Source organism: Neolamprologus brichardi, chromosome 7, assembly GCF_056152115.1.
Source record: "Neolamprologus brichardi isolate AB-2024 chromosome 7, ASM5615211v1, whole genome shotgun sequence".
Taxonomy (NCBI): domain Eukaryota; kingdom Metazoa; phylum Chordata; class Actinopteri; order Cichliformes; family Cichlidae; genus Neolamprologus; species Neolamprologus brichardi.
The window spans coordinates 16,047,272-16,070,110 of NC_142110.1; the positions used below are offsets into that span (position 1 = coordinate 16,047,272).

The 22,839-nt window shown below is 41.2% G+C and overlaps 1 protein-coding gene across 1 annotated transcript; it reads left to right on the plus strand.

Annotated features, from left to right (window-relative positions):
* Nucleotides 1–574: 574 nt before the first annotated feature.
* Nucleotides 575–22,004, plus strand: alx4b (ALX homeobox 4b). Its single transcript, XM_006782619.3, has 4 exons — nt 575–1,232; nt 10,934–11,247; nt 17,960–18,088; nt 18,476–22,004. The coding sequence occupies exons 1-4, from the start codon at nt 890–892 to the stop codon at nt 18,794–18,796; spliced, it is 1,107 nt and encodes a 368-aa protein (XP_006782682.2). The 5' UTR covers nt 575–889; the 3' UTR covers nt 18,797–22,004.
* Nucleotides 22,005–22,839: the final 835 nt, after the last annotated feature.

The window sequence follows — 22,839 nt, forward strand, 5'->3', positions numbered from 1 at the left end:
ATATTTACAAGTGCTCATTTTCAAATGGCAAAGCTGCTTAATGATGCTCTGATTCTCCTCCACTGTGAATGGACATGTGCGCAGTAACGGACCCCCCTGATAATGCGCTTCGTGCGGGCCTCCACAACATAAACACAAACAAAATATTTATGCAACACTGAAGTCTAACGACGACTGAATTTAGGAGCTGTTGTTGCTCGAATTTCCGGCTTGATACATTTACACTTGTGCTGTTTTCTCTCTTTTTTCCCCACATATTTGGAACACAAATGTTTCCACAAATGTCATTTATAAGCATCTGGCTTCCTCGGAAAGGAAGGGAAGAGTCCTTTAAAGGTTAATAAAAAGATATAATTTTTTTCTCTAAGTAGGAGATTAGGTCCTACGCCATGCAACAACAGGAATCAAAGCGGTCATATTCATCCCCTAATTACATTAATGTCATGTGTTGTATCTCCCGCGTGTTTACAAAAAAAGCTGTCCCCCTTCTGAGCTTGACCTCCCATTTCTACTGGCTGCATAATAGCGGAGGTTGAAGCTCGGTGTGGGCCCTACTTCAGACGTGCGTCGAGCCTGAAGGTCGGAGTGCTGCGTGTGCGTGTGTCTGATCCACTGTAGGCTACTGAGGCGGCATCAGCTTGAGGAAGGCATTTCTCTTTACCCCGACAAACCTTCAGGGGGCTTTTAGCATTTGTTCAGTCTGCAGTTTCTGGAAAACATCTGATTCATTTTTTAACCAGTCCCAGATGCGCCAGTGTGAGAGTGTGTGTGCATGAGCGCGGCAGTGTGAGCCTGTCAGTACGAGAGAAATTTGGGAGAATATCTGCTGTCTGTAGAAGGGGAGGGAAACAAGAACCGTGTGGATTTTTTTTAATATATCTTTTTAGGTATGAACGCAGATACGTGCGTCTCATACTGCGATATGACATCGATGGATTCATATTATAGTACATCTACTGCGCAAAGTAGAGATCACCAAGCGAACCCTTTCAGGACTTTCCCAACCACTGAAACAAAATACAGTCCCACGTTCATTCCGGGTAAAGGGCAGGCTTACGGAGAGAAGTCCAGGAGTCCTTTCCAGCCGGACTGCCAGTCACTGGATGGCGCTGAGGAGGGCACCTTCAACAAATACCAGCTCTTCATGCAGCGACCGACCTGCAAAACTCCCCCGGAAGGCAGCAAGCTGCACCCGGACAGCGCACACAACGGGACGCTCATCTCCTGCTATGGTGAGTGCGCACAAGACAAAGTGCGATTTCTACAGGGAATATATGTGTTGGCCAGAAATTTAACGGAAATGCGAGGCAGGACCGGACATTTGCAAGCAATAAGTGCAATTTATAGTACTGTCTAACACACGGTGTGAAAATAAGCTGTCAAAGTAGAGCAGAGAGGAGGAGAAAGTGTTGCGCATTAGTGTGCCATAAGTTCGTTTGTTGAACCATCAGCCTGACTGGAGAAGCCGAGGTATGAAAAGAAAACACATTTTGAAAAACAGACCTATTTTCTTTGAGCAGAACTGGTTCTGACTCAGGAACATAACCTTCACATTAAAGCCCTTAAATCCGGATAATTGCAGAAAAGGTAAATATTAGAAGTAGGCTGATTTTTTTATTTTTATTTTTTACAAGTCTAGTGAGATTAAAGGATTTTAGGTACTTGGACACCTGCAAGGTGAGTTATAATTAATGCATCAAACCTCTGGGTTTTATTTGGATTTAATGAGGCGCTTTGACCAAAGGCAGTTTGGTATTTTGAATTTAAATCGACTTTTTGTCCGTTTTTTGCGCACTGGCGCTACAAAATAAAAGCACTAACGCAGACTGCATTAGTGCAGTCTGCAGTTTATTGTTGACGATAACTGCAGCATGTTATCGTCAACAATAAATTATCTTGATTGCTGACAAATAAACTCAACTCGTGGAATATTGCTGTTATTATTATTATTTGGGGCACATTGAGACCTGTCTGCGTTACGCGGAACCCTCAGCCTTACAGCCTATGAAACATAAGGCCTAATTTTTGGAGAATTTTTTGGATGTGCAGGAAATGGGCCTATAATTTTCTTTCCAGCAAGTCCTGCTTATTCTGTGAGAGTAAACACAAAAAGGCAAATTCTTCTTTTTTCAGGTGTCTTTGTTAATATTAATTAATCCATTTGTTAATATTAATTAATCCATTTGATGGAGGTTTATAAGCCAAAAGCAATGCTTAGTTTATGTCCCTTAATTGTCCGTGTAGTCAACTTCGTACCAAATGCATTTAAATAGCGTTTATAATGAAAGCTTTACAGTTTTGCGACAATCACGACAATTCTGGAGCCACGCTTAAGGTCGGCAAAAGAAAAGGTTCTGCTTTTATTAAAATCAAAACAGCCAACTTTATTAAGCCGATGGATCCGATTCAAATTATTCCGAGTGACAAAAGGTCAAAAGGGCAATAGGGTGAAAAAAGTAACAGACAGTATTCTTAAATATTTTTTATGTCATATCTCTATAATATTCTACATCAAAAATCTGATTTTGGTGAACACTGAGGCAGACCGGTTGGCGTCAATTCCAGATGTTTACCACAGTGATATAGACGAAAACATCTGTTGGGATCACAGCTAAAACTAAGTGAATCGAGTCCTTTGTAGCAATCCATCCTAAATGCATCTAATGCAGTTGTCACTGAAGTTCAGAAAAGTTCCAAAATTTGAGATCTAAAAACTGCTCATTACACATAATGAATAAAAGTGCTTTGGTCTAATTCTGCTCTGCGTGATCTGCGAGGAGGAGACCAGCAGTATGTACATTTTTGTATAACCACCATCACACAGCCACAGAGTGCAAAGTGGTCTTTCTTGTTCTGAGAAAAAAAAAAAATGGTGTCACTCTTCACTTTAGTCTGAACTGTCACCTTTTCTGCCTCCAACATTTTCAGCACCCCTGCACTGAACTAAATCGACTTGGCAAGTGCATTGACAGAATCATTTAAACACCATCATTAAATGCAACATTGCCTCCCTTGAGGAGAGCTGTGCAATGTTAATATTGAAAATGTTGCAGCCAGATGAAGGCATCGTGGCTCTGGGGAGGATACTTTGGGGACTTGCCAAAGCCTCAGGCGTCAACAGGGTTGTGCTGTTATGTGTGGTCCTCAATGGGAGATATATTGCTCAATGCTGATGCTTTATCTCCATCATGATGACAAAACGAACTTGTCCCCAAAGGGAATTTTGAATGTGGTAACTTCAGCTAAGGCTCTAAAGCTGTTTATGGCAAATCTCTATGTCATTCTGAAGATTTTACATGAAATTGTTTTCATACATCAAAACACCCAAAAGAGAGGCAACCAGCTAGGCCATCTCTTTTAGATATGTATTAGAACTGCCATTTTTAAAAATATACATAAAGTGCAAAGAACTGGAATTTTGTATTATCGTGGAATGTATTTAATAACTGCTCCATAATATCCACAGTTCTTCTTTTAAATTTACACCTTTGATTTAGGAGCTCCAAAACCCCTGAAACACCTTTACATTCACATGATTTCAGTGCAGCTCAGTACAATTCATCTGAGAAAATTGTAAAGTTATAGAAATCTAAGAAATATTTTAAAATCCAATTTAAATATTAATCAAAATATTTCAAGCTTTTTTTCTTTTTTTCTTTTTTTTTTTAAATTTTACTTTATTAAAAAAACATCTGGGTTCAGGTGGTGTGGATATACTCTTACATCTTGTTTATTAATAATACAACATTGTCTCATAAACCACGTCTGTAGAAAAAGCAGAAAACAACCCTGACTCAGGAAGCATGAATCAACATGCAGCCGTGCACAGTAGTGGCTCCGATCGGTGGGACTGTTCATTCTAAGCCTACGTTAATCAGGTAGACTGTCCTGCAGTGAAGACAGGGATGGAGCCGCCTACCTGCTCACATGGCGATGAATGAAATAAAAATCCCTGGAGCTGATCGAGAGCTGAGGAATGCAGGTCAGCGCCGCAGGAGAGGGCCGCATTAATGCAAGGCAGATGTGCATTACTGGATCCTATAGTTATTATTCATACTCCCCAAACATCAGATCTCCAAAGCTACAGAGAGTCCCCAAGATGACAAAGTGGGACTGGTTTACATAACCCTGTCTCAACAATACCTTGTACAAATAAGCAAGGAGTCAGAAACGGACATGGAGATTGGGTAATGATTTGAGAGACTCGAGAGAAATGAGAGGGTTTCCAGGAAAGCGGCACATGTGTGGGAACGACTGTTTACGTGCACAGCACTTTATTGAACTCACTGTTTAATTTTAATTAATTTCAGTTTTTTGCCTTTGATAGGGGCTGCTCGCTTCAGAGAGGAGATCATATTGTTTCATGAACATAAACCAATCATTAGATTATTCTCACTCAGTATTTATAAAATGAAAGTAAGGCTTAAAGGTGGCAATCAGAGAGACACTAGTATTGTGGTAATACTAGTACAACTCGGGCTAAACGCTCATATCCTTTTCGCCTCTTCACAAAATAACCAAAGCAAATTATACACTCCGAAAGTACAACAATTGTCAATCTTCTTACTTTCAAACAACCCCTCCTCCTCCTCAGCGGGACATTGAGCATCCTGTGATATGTAAAACATTTTCTCAGCATATGAAAACCAAAACACAAGCTCAAAAAGTCCTGGCAGCTCTTTAAAAGCGTCCTGTCAAAATACAGTATTCTAAGTACGCATTAAAAGGCTTGGGGAAGTGATGTCACAGGATACACATGTGCTGATGACTAACACATTGTGTTGATTTTAGCAAAAACGCGAGCGCCAGAGTGACACCTGTGATTGTACCAGCATGCTTCTGCGAACCAGAATAAATTCGAATACGTAATGAGTGAATGCTTGGAAGCAGTGGCTCATATAAATGTGTGACTCGGGACGCAAAGGAGCAGCAACTGGCCCGCCATGAAAAGAAATATACATTCATATAGCTTTGGCAACCCGAGATCTTGTTCTGTGGGGTGTTGTTTTTCTCAATGTCAGGTTCCTGCTTGTATCTGTTCCCGCACTCACTCTTGCTGCTGTGTTTTGCTGCTTTTTTGCTTAAACATTCAGTCATCCCTCTTGCAGGCGAAGGTAACACACATACCAAAAATAAAGCGACTGACTCGGGCCAGCTGGCACACACCGTGGGGCCTGTTGTGCTGAGTCTGGCTCTGTGGCTTCACCTTTACTACTTTCATCAGTTAAATCTGACTCTAATCTAACCTCTGCAGGGTTGTTGAACAATGCGAACATATGGCCGCACAGGACTGTAGTGTGATCAAAAAGAGACATGGGAATGGCAAGAATTTGCTTGCCACTGTGATCTACTAGAAGAGAGGGATTTTGTAAAGACCAACCTAATTGTAATGTTGCAGCATTGCCACATTACATTGCCAATAAATTACATTTGCCAAGAGTGGCAAATGTTATTTATCTTAATGCTTAATATGCAGTTTATATACAGTTCAAACACATGAATGTTTTTCTCAAGATTCTCCACATTTAAGAAAGACACTTGTGTTCTTCGTCCACTAGTTTCCCCTCAAACGACCTTAACCCCACAACTATTTTTTGCGCATTTTGATATGAGACAGTGAGCGACCCAGCCCAAGGTAATATGACAGCAGTGAGGTTTAACAGAAAGACTTTTTCTGTTTCCCAGGGAATCTGCATTCTTGCATGAGCCGCTGGCATCGATCTCTCCTCAGGAACATCTGGGAGCCTCCCTTCCACTGAGGAAACAACAGTCAACATCAGGTCTTAGTGGTGTACAGAAAAAAAATAATCCAGGCCGAAGCGTGTCTGCGAGCCGACATTAACTGTAAATTAATAGTCACCTGTTGACAACCAAACCTGAAGGAATATTTGACTTTATTTGGTGGAGTGCTGCTGTCAGCTCCGAATGCTTTGAGAGAACATTTCAGAGCACTTTGTTTAAAAGCATTCCCTTCCCTATTTAGTGTTTGGTCATTAACCCTTCCCCAGGTTACTAATTTATAGTGTTTCTTTTATTTGGCTTCACTTGACCCTCCCTGTCCCGTTCCATAAAAACCGAGAGGGTGCCCTGTTGCTTTACAACCAGTTAAATTACACTTTGATGTTTTCTCTCTGTTTTCAGCAGTGATTAAATTGCTGACCCTAGTAAACATCTGACCTCGGCTAAATGAAGAGGTCTGCAGCTTGTCACAGAGAAACTGGCACATTGCGCAGATGGTGCGTTCACATATACGTTGTTGAATGCTCAAACTAGAACAACTGTCAAAAACACATTCTTGTGAATGCCAAAAAAATTCGGAGCCAACGCAGTGGAATCTTGGCTCCCAAAAGAAAGCAGTGTGTGATGGCTGTGTTCTCCGGAGCAGCGTGCAGAAGAGACAGCTCAGCATGCGGGAAAACTGAAAGATGCTTGTGGGAAAGGATTCTGTGTGGTTAGCGTGACAGAGAGAAAAGGGATGAGTTTGGCATACTAGACAGACAAAAGATGTTGATTATTGCAGATTCCAGTGTAAAATATGGCGGTAAAAGACTGGGTTAAGCTCAGAGACTTAAAGGGAGAGTTCAGCGTGGGAAAATCCCTGATTAAGTCTCTTCTTGGATCTGATGGATGAGACAGTTATTAACACTTATAGGGATGTATGCTGTAGCCAGTTAACTAACTGTGTAGACTAGTAACTAGCTAAGCCCAAAATACATCTATAAATAGATTTCAGGAAGAGCAAAATACAGCCAGGTGATCAAAACTGACTCGTAACAGTCTCAATTTCTCCTGCAAAATCGCCAAAGAACAACGAAAGAACAACAAAGTTAAGGAATCTTGAGGCAAATGATTGCAAATAGTCAATACTGCTTTATGGGATTTCCAGTGCAATATACTGCAGTATAACAACATCAAGTCCCAACCTAAATGAATGGAGAGAGACTCATAACCGCAGTTTAAACAGTGTAAGGGGCATAAAAACACACTGGTGGTATAGACTCACCACTCAGATCTGATGAAATCTGTTTAGATGAGTGACTTTGCCTCAAATAAAGGTTCCCCTTTAACGTTATACCTCCACCACGCTTGAGCAAAGTTTTACCACATTATGAAGTGCTGACACAATCACTGTCACTGGGTTGTCCCATCAGAGTGCTGAAAATGGGATATAAGATACAGCATGCCACCACACAACTGAAAGTGTCATGAAAGTTAAATGTGTGTGTGCATCAGTGCAATAAAACTGGATTGAAATATATGTTTCTGGGTTCAGCTGATATAAAGCACATAGCTCAGAATGGCTCTTTGGATGCAAGGGCAGGACAAAGCCCCTCTTTGGTAGTATCTTTGGCAAATTCCCCTATATATTTCTTTTCAGGATTCTTTGATTGTCATACCCTACAATGTTTCTGTTAAAGGCCTTTTTTTGGATCTATGCACAAAGAACTGAAAATGACAAAGTTAAAAAACAAAAAACACTTTCTGTGATGTCCACAGTTTGCTCATTTCTATGGATAAAACGGATGAAATATACATAAACTGAAATTAATGCATGTGAAAATAAAGTTTTTACCAGACAAATTAAGTTCACCCTTAGTGCTTCCATGGGAATTAAGAGGGTAAGTAGGAGCCAGGCACTGCTAATCAAATGCATTTGAATAATTGATCATTAGCAAATGTGAGCACCTCTCTAAAAGTAGAAATTTTAGCACTTTGCTTTTTTGGAGCATTCAGATGTGTGTTAACACAATGCTATCATTACTATCCCAGAAAATCCACTCCAAGGTCAGAGACAAGAGCGACATTTCAAACTCTACAGTCCTCACTTAGCTTGTTAGATGTTAAAGTTCAAGGCAGTACAATTAGAAAAAGACCGAACAAGTATGGCTTGTTTGGAAAGTTACTCTTCTCTCTAAAATAAAAAAAAAAGTACGGCTTAGGTTTGCACAGTTGTATCTAAACAAACCACGAGAACTCTGACTTTGAGCAGAGGAGGCCAAAGTGGAGATGTCTGGCCATAACGCACAGTGCCACGTTTGGTGAAAAGAAAATGCAGCAGATCCACACAAACACCTCATACCAATTGTCAAGCATGGTGGTGGGGAGTTGATGATTTGGGCTTGTTTGGCAGCTACAGGACCTGGGCACCTAGGATCACTGAGTCGACCAGTGAACCCCTTTGTATACAAAAGTATTCTAGAACCAAATGTGAGACCATCTGTCCAAAAGCTATAAGTTGGGCAAAACTGGGGTATGCAAACAGACAATGATCCTAAGCACAGCAGCAGATCTACAGCAAAATGAGTGAAAAAGAAAAGAATAAAAGTGTTACAATAACCCAGTATAAGCCCGACCTCAACGTAATTGAAATGCTCCAGAAACCAAAGAGACCTTAAGTTCTTGCTACAAACCTCAAGGCCAGCATACCTCAGTGAAATGAAGCAACCGTATAAAGAAGAGTGGGCCAAGATTCCTCCACAATGATGTGAGACATTTGGTAAAGTCATACAGAACACAATTATTTCAGGTTATTGCTGGTGAAGGTGGTTCTACAAGCTACTGAATCATGGGGCGTACTTAGTTTTCCTCTTTTACATGACTATATGTTATATATGTATATGTTACTTCCTGGTGGAATTTTTCAGTGACAGGCAAGCAATTTACCTCATCTTTCCAGTCCTTATGCCTTTAGCAGGCTGCTCACGGTAGCCTCACATTTAGTTACGGTAATGGGATTGGCATTGATCAGCGGATCCAATGTCTGGATAAGAAAAGAAATATGTGTATTTAAAAAAAGTTAAATCATTTTTTTTAATTGCACTGACAAATTGGAGTACCTCCCACACTCCATCCTACCCTTTTCCCATCTCCTCATCTGTGTGCAGCTGCAGTCTCACAGGATATGTGCCCCTTGCTCAGGGGCATAACTGGATTTTCTCTCACAGATGCAAATGCCAGACAGGAACCTGGAGTTGACCCGTCTTACTTTACTAACACTAGAGCCATGCTCCTGCCCAGAGGCAGAATAAAATGACTGTACGTAGCTCGAGGATACGAGGCCAGCTCAGGGGTTGGTGATGTCAGAATATCTGCCTGCATGGAGACTGTAAAAAGGTCTGACAGGTAGGCCACTGCTGTATGAGGACATGAACTCCAGTTGGGCAACGCTGTGTTGTTCCATTAGTGTTTCAGCCCATGTAGGTCTGAGCCAGAAAGCAGGGAAGGGCTGCAGCAGTTCTGAGGGGATGACTATTGACATCTCATTGTGGGACACACAAGCCCAAAGCGTACTAATCCATGAAAACAAACATGCTTGTTGCAGACAACCACCGCCTAACTCCATCACCCTAAAACTATTCAGTCATCTTGTTAACCACTAAAAAACAAGACTCTGTGACTCACTGTGTGTCAAAAGGTGTCAACTCTTTCAGTGAGGTAACTTTCTAAGAATGACACACAGCAATTACTGACGTTACTCAGGACAAAAGCAAATGCATGCATACAAGCCCATAACTTTCAATCATTTGGCACTTCCTAACTCTGAGAAAAAGTCTGTTGGATTAAAGTAATGGTGGTGTTGCGCAACACTCACAAGTCTGTTTATATGGAGGAGACCATTATGCGCTGGTTTCAGACCAATACAGTTAGGACAGGGCACTCTCCATGCCCATTTGCAGGAAAGGCAAACAGAGGCTGACCGAGCACACTGTTCTCACTGGCCTGCAACCAGAGCCCTTCTGCTTATTTATTCACACGGCTGTTTGTTTATTGAAGGAGAAGGGACAGCTTTCTTCATCTCTTAAAAGGAAACAAAAAGCCAGCATGTGCTGACAGGAACAGAGCAAGGTCTGTAACAAAATGGATGCACTGAAAATTGAAGGTGACAAACACAATGTTGTTTACATCTCAGGGGGAAGGCTGTGGGGTAAGCGTGGTTGCCCCCATACACAAGGCCCGCCATACACACGGCCCGAGACGCACAGGATTTTGTGTGGCTCGGATTTCAGGTGGCGTGATTGAGAGATGTGAGGGGAGAAGGGCTCGAGGGTTGTGTCGCAGGTCACACCAATGCGTCGTGACATATCTTTCAAACTTTCTTTCCTGCTGCACACAGACGAGGCCTTTGAACCTTAAAATAAAACATCACAGAGATGATGTGTGCTTAAAGTAAATGTCATTTGGCGGGGATGCTGTAATATGACGATGAGCAGACACTCTTAGTGGCTTGAATGTGATCATTCAGCCACATTTTAAAGACACGTTGCTCTAATGAATGTTCTAACTGTAAACGTGGGACTATTACTGAGAACACATGGCGCTTTTTATTCATCTGTAAGATGGTCAGAAAGATAACTGTCTGTTTATTATTACACAAATGAACTGATTTCACAGTAAAGCCACACTTTAGTCAATTTTGAGGATGTTTTCTAAGTTGGTAACATAATTTTGTATTATTTAATTGTCCTTCTCTTGTAATTAAAAGGCATGCATTATGCACTACGTAATTCTACTTATAGTATAATTACTTCTTTATTTCATGCAAAAACCTTATTTGTTAGCTCCTTATTCTAGTGTACCTACCTTTAAGTATTTATATATAAATATAATGACACTGTAGTTTAAATAAAAATACATTGAGATTCCATTTAATTACAGGGGAATTACACCTTTAGTTGTGGGTATAGTTATAAAGTATTACCTTCATCTTTTAATGCTTCACCCAAATGCTTGTATTTTCACATTTTAAATTCCACATTAAAGTTTTGAGCAGTAACAGGAAGCCACAGAAGGAGAACTTGAGAGATTTAGTGCTTGAGAGCATTTTGAACTAAAAAAGAACGTATAAAATTTGTGTGGTGCCCCTTTAAAAGACCAAACTGTTAAAAATAAACGTTTTGACCTCTTCTTTACTTTTCTTATCTCCAAAATACAGGAAAGGACAGCAGCAGCCTGACAGAGTCTGAGTTGCCCCAGAGCGTCGACCCTCCTGGGATGGAAAGCAGCTACCTGAACCTAAAGGAAACTGGAGTGAAGGGGCAGAGCGAGCGCCCGGGGTCGGACCTTTCTAGCCCACTGGAAAAAAGCGAGGCCGAGAGCAACAAAGGCAAGAAGAGGCGCAATCGCACTACGTTCACCAGCTACCAGCTGGAGGAGCTGGAGAAGGTTTTCCAGAAGACACACTACCCTGATGTATATGCCCGTGAGCAGCTGGCACTCAGGACAGACCTGACAGAGGCCCGTGTACAGGTGAGGATGAAGTCAAAACAGAGGGTTACGCTTGAAAAGCACCTTTCTGACATAAGAATAAGCTAAGAAGTCCTTTATTTATAAGAGAAAATGAATCTAATCAAAATATCACCAGATTTTATTTATGTCATCGAAACAAATTACTGTAATACACAATTAATCTATTTTATGACATATCCCAGTGTTGCTGTTGTTCCTATATCAATCACAAAAATGTTGATCCAGGATCAAGATTGCAACTTACCAAACCTATCACTAGCAACTTGAAAATATATTTATTATATTGTATACATTAATTAATAAAAACAGTTGTAATGCTTGTCCCAGAAGAGACTTTTATATGAACATAATCATTTCTTTTCGTTTTCCTCGACAGTCCAAAGCAACATCACAACAGTGTGATTGGTCAGTTGCACTTGTGGACAAACATAATTATGATAAGAACAACACCAGCATAGAGATATCAGACAGACCAGGTCACATGCTTCCCCCCCACCCACTCAGAGTCATGGTTCAGGGAAAAACAAACAAACAAAAAAACATTAGGTGTTTTGATTCTATTGGCACTGTAATAAAACATATGGTTTAGGAATGAGCATGATCGTGTTAAAGACAATGTTGCATTGTGAGTGGGAAATTAACAACTGTCTGTCCACTGGAGAACTTTGAGACTTTAATACAAACATATGTCATTTTCGTGCACTTGCTGAAGCAACTGATGGTGTCCTTCTGTCTTGTTAAGACAGTTTCCATGAGTACAGTTGTTTGCACGCTGATAATCATTGGGGGAACCGACAGGGAAGGCTGAGAGTTACAAAGACTGTTCCTAGCATTAGACAGCAAGGCCTATTGTTCTCCATCTGTCTTTGTGCCTGCCAGTTTTAGATCAGAGTGGGATGGAGGAGACTTAGGGAATACGCTGCTCTTAGCACTTACATGGTGTAGACTCTGGAAAGGGTCAGAGGCCAAGGGTTTCTCCCCACACCGCCATGTTTAAACTACTTCGCTGCACAGCTCTGGAGGCAACGAGGGAAAACACATGGAACACCATCAAAGCTATTTTGGCGTGGATATAAAAAACACTTTGAGATGCCAGTTTCAATTTCCACACATAGTCCGAGACATAGTCAGGGACAGAGAACCGGGCCTGGTCCTTGTGGTGGTACAGTAAAATAAGTACATTCATGTTGCATTCACACAGACCCATCTATGCCCCAGATGAATATAATTAACGTCTTCATCTGACAGGCACACTGCAGACTCTGTTGAGTCACTGTGAGGTTTGACCCATACGTCTAAAATCAAACCCTAAATATGCACGCAATCAAGACTAAACCCCACAATCTCAACCGAAGGTACATTGAGACAAAGTCCAGGGATATCCAATTGTTGAATACCAAGGGGCACTCGATGCTCGGAAAGCAATCGAGAATCCTTTTCATCTGCAAAACAACAGCAATTGAAATCCAGAATACAGATGTTTTCTGCCAAATTGCCAGTGTCAAGGTCCTACGGTTTCATCCTCAGTTTTGATGTTGAATGTCTTCATAAAATCAGGCTGCAGCTTTCCAATAACACAATCTGTGACTTCTGGTGCCATTACTTTCTTTAGAAGCAATTAGCTCAGAGCCTCGTGACTTGAACTTCAGCATACTGCCTACTTTTTATTGAGGTGTAGGAGGCTGTACGTGATTGACTGCTGAGGCAGTCTATCAATTGCAGTGGTCCTAGATGACAGAGATGAGGTGAGATGGCTGGACTTCAAAGCTGCTTTTGGAGTTGTGGACTCTGCCCTCCCTTTCTCCCTCTTCCTTTCTCTCTGCCTGCTGGCTCTGGAGCATAAATAAAGCTCTTTAATGGCTCTGTAAGCTGCATTTCGCTGTCAGCGTCTTTAGCAATTACTGTATCAGCGCCAAGCTATTTGAGCTCCAAGACCACTGAGCCACCTTCCTTGCAGATGTCTGCTAAAATAAAATAAACAGGAGTCGTGAGTGTGTGTAGTTGGTAAATAGCATCATTTTGGGTTTTATATATTATTAACCACTGGTGTTCATCATGACAAACAATTAAGACAATTCATGTTAATTGGAAAACTGCTTGCACAAAGACAGCAGTGACCTTCAGTTTCTCAAGAACTACATGAATTTATAAGTCAGGGACTATGAGAGATGGAGCAGCAAGGGACACATCTGACTCCACAATGTTCCCCGAATTATCTCTCTGCCAAACTATTTGGCAGGGGTCTTGTTCCTACTGCCATTCAAAGGAAAAGCTACGTAGAGCAAACTCTCTGTGAAACCTTACACACTCAGAAACCAAGACAAGGGAAATATATGTGCTCAGAAACTGTTTATGAAAAAGCTTCCAGTAAGTGCTTGAGAGGGTCCAGGTTAAAATACTGCATTTTTTGGAGAGCAACTTTGAAATGTGAATATAACATGGTATGCAAATGTGTGTGATTCTGTGTGTATGTGTGTGCACGCCTGGTCCACTGCTCTTGTCTGCACGCCTCTCAAAGGTCAGAGGGGTTAGCTGCGGAAAGCCGAGGGCTTAGGCATCAGGAAATTAAACATGAAATGAAAACAAGCTCCAGTTTGAACATTCTCCCATCTCACTTTCCAATATCCCCACTTCCCCTCACTGACTTAAAACGGAGGGAGGAGAGAGACATGGAGAGAGGGGTCGGAGTTGGGGGCGGGGTGGCGAGGGACAGAAGAGCCTGAGCTTCAATACAGGAGTGGGAGTACAATAATGGCGCTGGGTGACTGACAGCAGAGCTTTGAAATATGTGATTTTTTTATAATTTTGATAACAATCTAAGACCAGAATCAAGAAGGTCATTCATCAGGCTCTGTTGCTATTCTGACAGCATTTCCTCAAAGAGTTTTATAAATATTTAAATGAAATGTGACTATTTTCATAATACAGGTAATCAAAAATTAAGACTAGTTTACAAAGACGGAGGGAAGTGCAGTACGACTCTGATGGTTGATCCAGCAGATGCTCTTGTCCTGCATGTATATATATATATATTATAAAAACCCAGGAAGTCTAGCTACATATCATGTGGAGCCAGCACAGTATGAAAACTGAATGAGGCATCTCTATTTGTCAAAATCACAATTAAAATGAAAAACTTAGGTTTGTTGAGAAAGAAAAACGTATTTCGTAGTACAGGGCACTGAAACATTCTTGAAGAGTCTGAAATGGCTTTAGAATATAAGTAAGTTTACATTGTGATTGACTGTTTACAATGTACCTGGCTTGTACCAATCACTGTTGTATCAATAGACTGTTACATTTACTATAAAACTAAAGGAGGGTACTGTGGACATCATAAAGACCTTGTGGTTTACCTGTGGCGAGTTAGTAAATGGACAAACTTACACGCCATCTTTCAAACTTTTCCAGAATTGCATATATTTGGAGGGAAATTGAGTCCTTGAGCTGGTAATACATTAATCACATTAGTAACATATCTTTGTGGAACTGAAGCTGTAATGAAACTTAATGTTGGTGTTTTCATGTTGGGGCTTATATTTGAAAACTTGTGATATTATGAGCTTGTGTAACCAAAGAGCCACCAAAAGAAAGGCATGACAAATCTTAAACAATAATAGATCCCAAATCCTCAGGAGGAGTATAAAATAGACCCACAAACCTACTTCCAAACATATGAGATAATTCAAAGGGCTCCAACCCCTCACCTTGACATTGGGGTTCAGTCACAACCTCGCATATCAGCTTACCACTCAGTAAGGGTGAGCTGTTCTCTAATCTCACCAGCTGACCCAAAGAATGTCGGAGTCAGACGAGACTTCTTTACGTCAGTTTTTTGCAAAAATACAGACATATGGATATGTTATTCACTTTGACTTTGCTAGGAGGTCAATGCATCTAAAAAAATGAGACGATGAGTTTGCAGGTTAGGGTGCTTATAGGTGGTCTTATCTCATATGTTTAAAGTCAACTACTTACTATAAGAAAATCAGCATTTTGCAAATATCCATTTATACGACAGTGCTCAATTCTGCCACCAAACTTTATTGTTGACTGAGAGAAATGGCCAGAGACAAGAGTGGGGATTTGAAGGGGATGACTGAAGGGAAATTGCATGTCAGGGACTGTGAAAACCACAAGCTGATTGGGCTGGGAATCAGCCCAACAATCCAAGTCCTAACCCCTGTGTCAAACCGAGGCTGCCCTCTCTTTTCTCTTTGAAGAAGTTTCCCCCTTCTCTCCAGGGAGGATAAGATTCAAACAACCAACAAATAGATACAGATAAACATGTGGAGACTCCCAGTAACCCCCTCTGCTTTTTCTATTCTTTTGCAAGGAGATGTGAGAAAATTCTACAGAAAAAAACGTTTAACGAAAGATACAGTTGCTGTGATAATCTGTATGGTTTAATCTGTATCTGTTGACTATTTTGAAACATACAGTACTGTATAAAAGTCTTGGTCTACCCTTTATTTCCTTATATTTTGCTTCCAAGGCGCCAGACTTTCTCAGAAGTTTTTAAAATGGTCTAAGGTTTTGTTTGGACATTGGTTCTTTTTTTTTTCTCTCATTTTCAGTCCAATCTTTCTAACTGACCATTTTTAGATGAATGTTTTTTCTTGTTTGTTAACCCAGCTAACATTGACTTATGCATCACTCAAATATAAAAAGCATCTAACTCAAGGGATGGGGACTCAAGGGAACTCAAGGGAACCAGTGTTGTACGTAAAACGCATCTTAGTAAAGAATCACTTTTAAATTGTATCTTTAGGCACTTTTTTACTAGCCAACTGTTACAAAAGCGCATCATTTGTTCACATTTATTTTGTTGAATCTACAAAAAATGCCAAAGATAACACACCATGACAGAAGAAGTGACAGGCCTATCAAAAGGTCAGGTCCTTAAAAAAATAGGGGGAAAAATCCAGCAAATACCTGACACAGGACGTGTGAGATCCGTCCATCTACTGTTTACTGGAACCACATCAGAAATTGCTTGAGTGGAGGGGTGGCTGTCAAGAAGTCATTCTGAAGGTAGAGAAACAGGGAGAAAAGGCCACATTACACAAGGACTGGACTGAAAATCAGTGACAACAGCTCTTCTGGAGTGATGAAGGTAGATTTTATATTTCTGGTTGTCGATATGTACGGAGAAAGTGAAGAGAGGTACTGCAGTGAGCGTCTACAGCAGGGGTGGGCAATCTCAGTCCACGAGGGCCGGTGTCCTGCAGGTTTTAGATGTGTCCTCGAACCAACACAGCTGATTTAAATGGCTAAATTAGCTCCTCAACATGTCTCCTGTAAAATACAATGGAGGCTCTGTCATGGCTTGGAGCTGCATTTCAGCCCATGGCGTCGAGAATCCGGTCAATATCTTCTGCAACATCAGCTGGAAAGCATTTGATTGTCAACAGCTTCAACATCACAATGATCACAAACATACTGACAATGCAGTAAAAGTATACCTGGATAGAAAAACATACACTGTAGAACACTACTGCTTATGTAATGGCTTCCCCAGAGCCCAGACCTCAAAATCTTCACAGAGAATAGAACAAAAGACCGCTAACACCCAAAAAAGACCTTCAAATGTCCTTCAAGAAGCCTGGAGAACTATTCCCACAGTTTGCCTGAGAGAGTTCAGGTTGTGTTGAAGAATAAATGTGTTCATGCCTATGCCAAATAATACATTAATTATTTTACCAGGTAGTTGTATGTGTGTAATCCATATCTAGTATCTATTTTTCCTTATTTTTATCCACACTCATCAATATCGTGTAACCCTAGATAAGGAAGAAACCTTTGGAAGAGCAAAAGTGATGAGATTTGTCTTCCAGTATGTAGAACATCATGAATTTCTACAGTGTATTAGGCATCATATCAATTAACACTAAGATTTTAGGGGGGGAAAGTGTTCTTGGGGAGTTCTTTTAGGCTTCAGCCTTTACTTCTTCTAGAAATTGGTCCTTCATAGCCATCTTCTACTTTGCAGTCATGGAGAAGTGGACTAAGCAGCCTGCACTTGGTCTGTCAGCAGGTTCCTGAAAGCTCAACCCTCTGAGAAGTAGCAAGTCTACAAATCTGAAGAGCAGTAGTCATTTCATGTGCTACAAACAATGCTTAGTAAAGCTAAAGATGAATATACACACATACATATACTCTATGCTCATATATACAGTATATATGTCCTGGTCAAAAGTTCAACATTTGTTCCATGGATTATACAGAGGGATTCCCCACTGGATCCCACTGTGCTGACATGTGGGAGAGAGCACACCTTTCTCAGAGTGATTTATGAACGGCTACAGGCCCAGATGTGGATCTGTCGACGCGGGCAGCCTGAAGGGAGGCAGACGTCTGTGTATCAAAGGGAGGAGCTGAAACATGCAGCACCAGGGGAGACTCACCATTTTCACATCAATAGCTCAGTGTGGACGGCACTTTAAAGACACGTCAAGTCTTAAAATCGAGGCTCGGACTTTCATGTGCGGCAGAATTTATTTGCTTCACTGTCCTCATTTTATGTGGTCTTTTACTTTGTCTTTCTTAGCAGGAAGATGGCCCAGTTTTCTGTGGGAAAAACTAAAGCACTCTGTGTACTTTTTAGGAGCTTTAATGGCCTTGTTTAAGAAGGATATTCACATTTATGTTTGATAGTGTTTGGTCTCTATTTGGTTAGAGGTATTGTCCTGATAGTCTGTTTTCTTCGCAGGTGTGGTTCCAGAACCGCAGAGCCAAGTGGAGGAAGAGAGAGCGTTTTGGCCAGATGCAACAGGTCCGCACGCACTTCTCCACAGCTTACGAGCTGCCGTTGCTCACTCGACCTGAGAACTATGCACAGGTAAATGTTCAGTCCTCAGTGGTGTGCACATTACAGATACACCTGATGGCAGATATCAGAATTGCAGTTAGGAAGTGTGAAATTAAACCTGTAATAGCTATTATTATGGGGAAGAGAGAAACCTCTGAACACAGCGTTAACATACCACAGCAGTAATATTGTAGTTGGAATGATTTAGATCTAATATTTGCTCTCTCTTAACGTTTCTTCGGTCTAAGTGTTAAATTTGAGGGGTTCTACTATTAACAGCAGCTGATGTGGCAAAAAAAAAAAAAAATCGAAAACAATTCTGTGCAGGTGACTATTACTACGGCAGGACTAATATTTTTGATGTGTTCATTTGGAAAAACAGTTATTATGAAAATATCTCCTCCTCTTCTTCTCCAGATCCAGAACCCTTCATGGATAGGGAGCAGCAGCGGGGCATCTCCGGTGCCCGGTTGTGTCGTGCCTTGTGACTCTATGCCCTCCTGCATGCCCCCTCACCCTCACGGTCCTGGAGGCGTCTCTGACTTCCTGGGCGTACCAAGTCCAGGAAGCAGCCACATGGGACAGACTCATATGGGCAGTCTGTTTGGGGGCGCTGGGATCGGTGGGGGAATCAATGGCTATGATCTCAATGTTGATCCAGATCGAAAGTCCTCCAGCATAGCTGCGCTGCGTATGAAGGCCAAGGAACACAGTGCAGCCATCTCCTGGGCTACATGATGTTCCAGCCTGATCCCAACCTGCCCCCATAGGGCCCTGCCCTGGAGCAGCCGTCAACAAGCACTATGGGGGGAGGAGGCGAGCACTAATGATAACACAGGTCAAATGAACAGGGAGAGACTTTGGAGATAACAGAGGCCACCGCAGCTGCCGATGCAACCAAGACAACTGTGTCTATGATAATCAGCAGATGCTGAAAGTGAGAGAAAAGCAGAGGTGTGACTTAGATGAGAATATCACCTAGATGTTCATTCTTGATTCCTTGATCTCTCAGGTCTCATGCAACTATGGTGTTTACACCCCAAAAAACCGATTAACATGACGCTGTTTTCAGTAAAATTCTGCAAACCCAAACCTGGTTTTATTAATGTCCTCATAGCCTTATAGCCTATAATGCCTAGTACGGTATCTTCATTTAAAGAGCAGATCTTGATTCACATCGTTTGCCTTCTTTATCCTATCTTTTATACCGACCATCCCACCACACACCATTCTGTTCCACTGTATAAACCAGTTCATTTCTGTACATTTCACTAGTATGTTGTTGGGAGTTTATTTCCCTGCAGAGAAGGGCAGAGTAAGTGAACAGAGTCTAACTGAGCGAGAGCAGACATGGCCTGCCAATTGAGCCTGGGTGTAGGGCTTGGCTTGGATTGGCAGCAATTTCAAATGAAATTGTCATTTCCCTCCCAGGGTTCCCTCCACAGGTTCAACTAATAGGCTCAGGCTTCAGGTTACAGGAAATGGTGTCTCCATTGGCAGACAAGGCACAGGAATGCACAGCAGCAACCTTCAACACCAGCTTACCACGCCAGCTCTAATCAGCAACCAGCAGGAATAGACACAGTTAATTAGCATCAAAGTGAGCCTTTTTGCCCTGTGAAAGCTGCAGTACATCACAGTCTACACGGTGGGGACATACTGCACACACACAGAAGTGATCGCTTCATCGCTAGACGTGGGTTCAGCAGGGATGAAGGTTCGATTCATAGCTTGGTAACAGAATCTTATACATGCCAGAGACTGCAGGCCAAATCAGTGGGCCTAATCGTCCCGAAGAGCATTCGGTAATGTTTGGTCAATGTGATGACATTAGAGCTGGACTACAGGAATGTGGTGAGCATGTCCAGTGATTGTAGGGGTATCTGTGTGTGTGTTACCCCGCCGGAATAAGCTTGTCACCAGAGCTGGGCTCCAGGCCGAGGCTAGAGACAGGCTTCATTAGCCTTTTGGCTGATCTCTCTATGACGCATGCTGGGCTACATATCGGTTTTCTTTTCTCCTGCGTGGATGATGGCAAGAAACCCAGTGTGACGTCTTAAAATGTCTCGCTGCCCAAAACCCAAAGATATTCAGTTTATGGTAACATAAGATAAAGTTAAACATCAATTCAACAGTTTGTTTGGTGCTTTTGCTTGACAAATGACTTCATTGATCAAGTGTATATGATTATAGTTGTTGAGTTACTGTGACCCACTGCTGCAGTCACATCTGAGATTTCAGCAATATAAAAAACCCCTCTTTTAATGGTGATACTTGTCTATTCAACTACTAAATGTTGCGTCAGCATCTCAAACCAAAACAAAAGGGCCCGCTGGCCACTGCTCCCTTCCCTCATTTCATATTTCAGTTACAGTTAGGAAGGTATTTTACATGACAGCCAAAAACACCAAAATCCAGTCATGATAATTGGCTGTCGTCTGCATTGTGAAACTTGTTGCATGGTAGCCATGTGCTTTAAGTCAGCTGATCATGAGCCCACCGTGGTGATGAAAGTTTGCGTTGCCGTTCTCCTTTTCCGTTCTGCTGCGGCTGAGGAGGTAGAATAATTTGACAATGAAGTGGAGGGTTAGCAGTTTGATTCTCCTTTCTGGGCAAGACAGCAAACCCAGTTTAATCTCAGTGACAGGCCCACACCTTGCATGGCCCTGTCCTCTTAGTGGTTGCTTACTGGTCTTAATCGTCAAGGTTTCGTTTCCTGGACTTGGAATAATTCTAGTCCTGGACTAAAACTTTTTTCAGCGGGGATCCTTGTCAATGTTTTCTTTTAGTCTTGAGCTAGGCTTATTACAAGCCTAGGACTGATACAAGCAAACGTGCTACATAAGAACTGTCCGTTTACTACTCCTCTCCTCTCTGTCTCACTGTGTGCACAGTGCGATGGAAACAAGCACAAGCAAAAGAGAGCAAAACAACAGGATTCAGATAATCTGAAATGATGTGACTGCACAGAAAAAGGTGGATAAAATACTTATTTGCTTCTTGGGACAAATGCTGATTGCTCAGCCTCTACATTGTCTTTTCATTTTTAGTGTCATTCTGGTCTCTTTATGAAGACGTTCCAAAGAGAGGGACTCACATGCACTGGCATGTACAACCATGTTTTCCGTTCAGAACATCAAAAATGTTAACGTTTACCTTTGTGTGTGCAAGGAAAGACCATTTAAGGAGGACCAGATGATGTATTCTCTTTATATATTCCCTGCAGAGGGTACTCAAACCTCAGCAAAGTAAAAGACAAGGACCTCTAAGATTAGAAATGTGTGGCTCAATCCTTACTTTGTCAAGTTGACCTTGCATTGCCGGTACTCCCTCAGTGCTCCACTCCTCTGCAGCTCCGTCCGTGTTGATACTACTGAAATAAAGCAATTGAAATCCATGGTTGTAATGTCATATTGTGTGAATATGAACAATATAAATAATATTGTTCGTTTGCTTGTACATTTGTTTTGCTTATTTGTCAAATAATGGACCACAAGAGATAAGCCAATGAAGTATTACCTTAATATTGCAGAGAAATGTAAAATTATGTTCTTTGTTATTTTGAAAAGTAGCCATGGAAGAAAGGCTGAAATTTTGTTCACATTTTTTTATGGCTTTAAGTGTTTTTTGTATATTAATCAAGTATTTCCATGTATGATTGTGCCAGTGCAATAAGTTATTGCACTTAGATTGTCCGAGTTTTTTTTTTTAATCATTATTTTTGCCTATTCCATTGGGACGCTTCCTTTAATAAAGCCAGAGACTACTTGGTTTTGGTTTTGTCCCAAGAGAAACTAAGAAAAACTAAGAAAAGAGGAAAAAAAAACGAAGCCCGTCCATATTTAGCGCTGCTCATGTGCTGTATTTTTGTACAGAAGTAACTCGCTGTGTTTGTTAATGATGGTTTCTAAATGATTTTGAAATAAATTGATCTCCAGTGGCAGAATGAGTGCAAATACTTTTGTTTTTCTTTCTTTGAAAGGTTAAGAAATTTAACTCATGTCCACCATAATCATTTTCTGAAAGAGAAGAAGTTTGGTGTATTTGGGCCTTTTCTTTGGGTGAGTGAATGCTGGTAGTAGGATTGTGTTTAATGGATAGATGGACAGCGAGTTGTAAACAATTATTAAACCGACACATTGAAAAACCAAAAGTAGTGGCTCTATAGTTATAACTTTTGGAGCTACTTGGTGTTTTTGTCCCTTGTGAAATTGGGAGCAGCTGAAAATATTTCTCAAATAAACAATAAAAAATAATGTTGCGCAATGTTTTATGTTTTCAGCAGTAGCACAATAAAGAGAAAAGTGAACATTTCAGACTCTAAAAATACTCAGCAGTGTACGGCATGATCACAACAGTGACCTACGAACTTTTCATACAGTATATGCAAAACAAGCACTGACAGTAGAAACTATTGTTTAACTGTTTATCTATGGTCAGCTAGTCAAGAGTAGATCATATTTCTTCCATACAGAGAGAAATCATCTTTGTTGGTTTCTTGTTAAATTCAGAATCCGTTTAAAATGTGTCTCCTTACATAAAACATTCTGAACGATCAGACCTCATAATAGTTACCTCAAATCTCAAAAACATCAGAGCACCGATGGAGCACTTCACTCTCAGACTGCGGACACACTATGTGCTTTTAAGATTAGACTTAACACTTTCCTTTTTGATAAAGCTTAACATTGGATCAGGTGACCCTGAACCCCCCTTAGTTGTACTGCTATAGGCTCAGGCTTCTGGAGGATTTCCCATGATGCCCCCTCACCCATATATTT

Excerpts from the sequence above, each read along its gene's own strand:
- alx4b (XM_006782619.3), top strand. The coding sequence starts at position 890 with ATGAACGCAGATACGTGCGTCTCATACTGCGATATGACATCGATGGAT. Across the intron at positions 1,233-10,933 it reads GACGCTCATCTCCTGCTATG|GAAAGGACAGCAGCAGCCTG; the intron begins GTGAGTGCGCAC and ends TCCAAAATACAG. Across the intron at positions 11,248-17,959 it reads TGACAGAGGCCCGTGTACAG|GTGTGGTTCCAGAACCGCAG; the intron begins GTGAGGATGAAG and ends TTTTCTTCGCAG.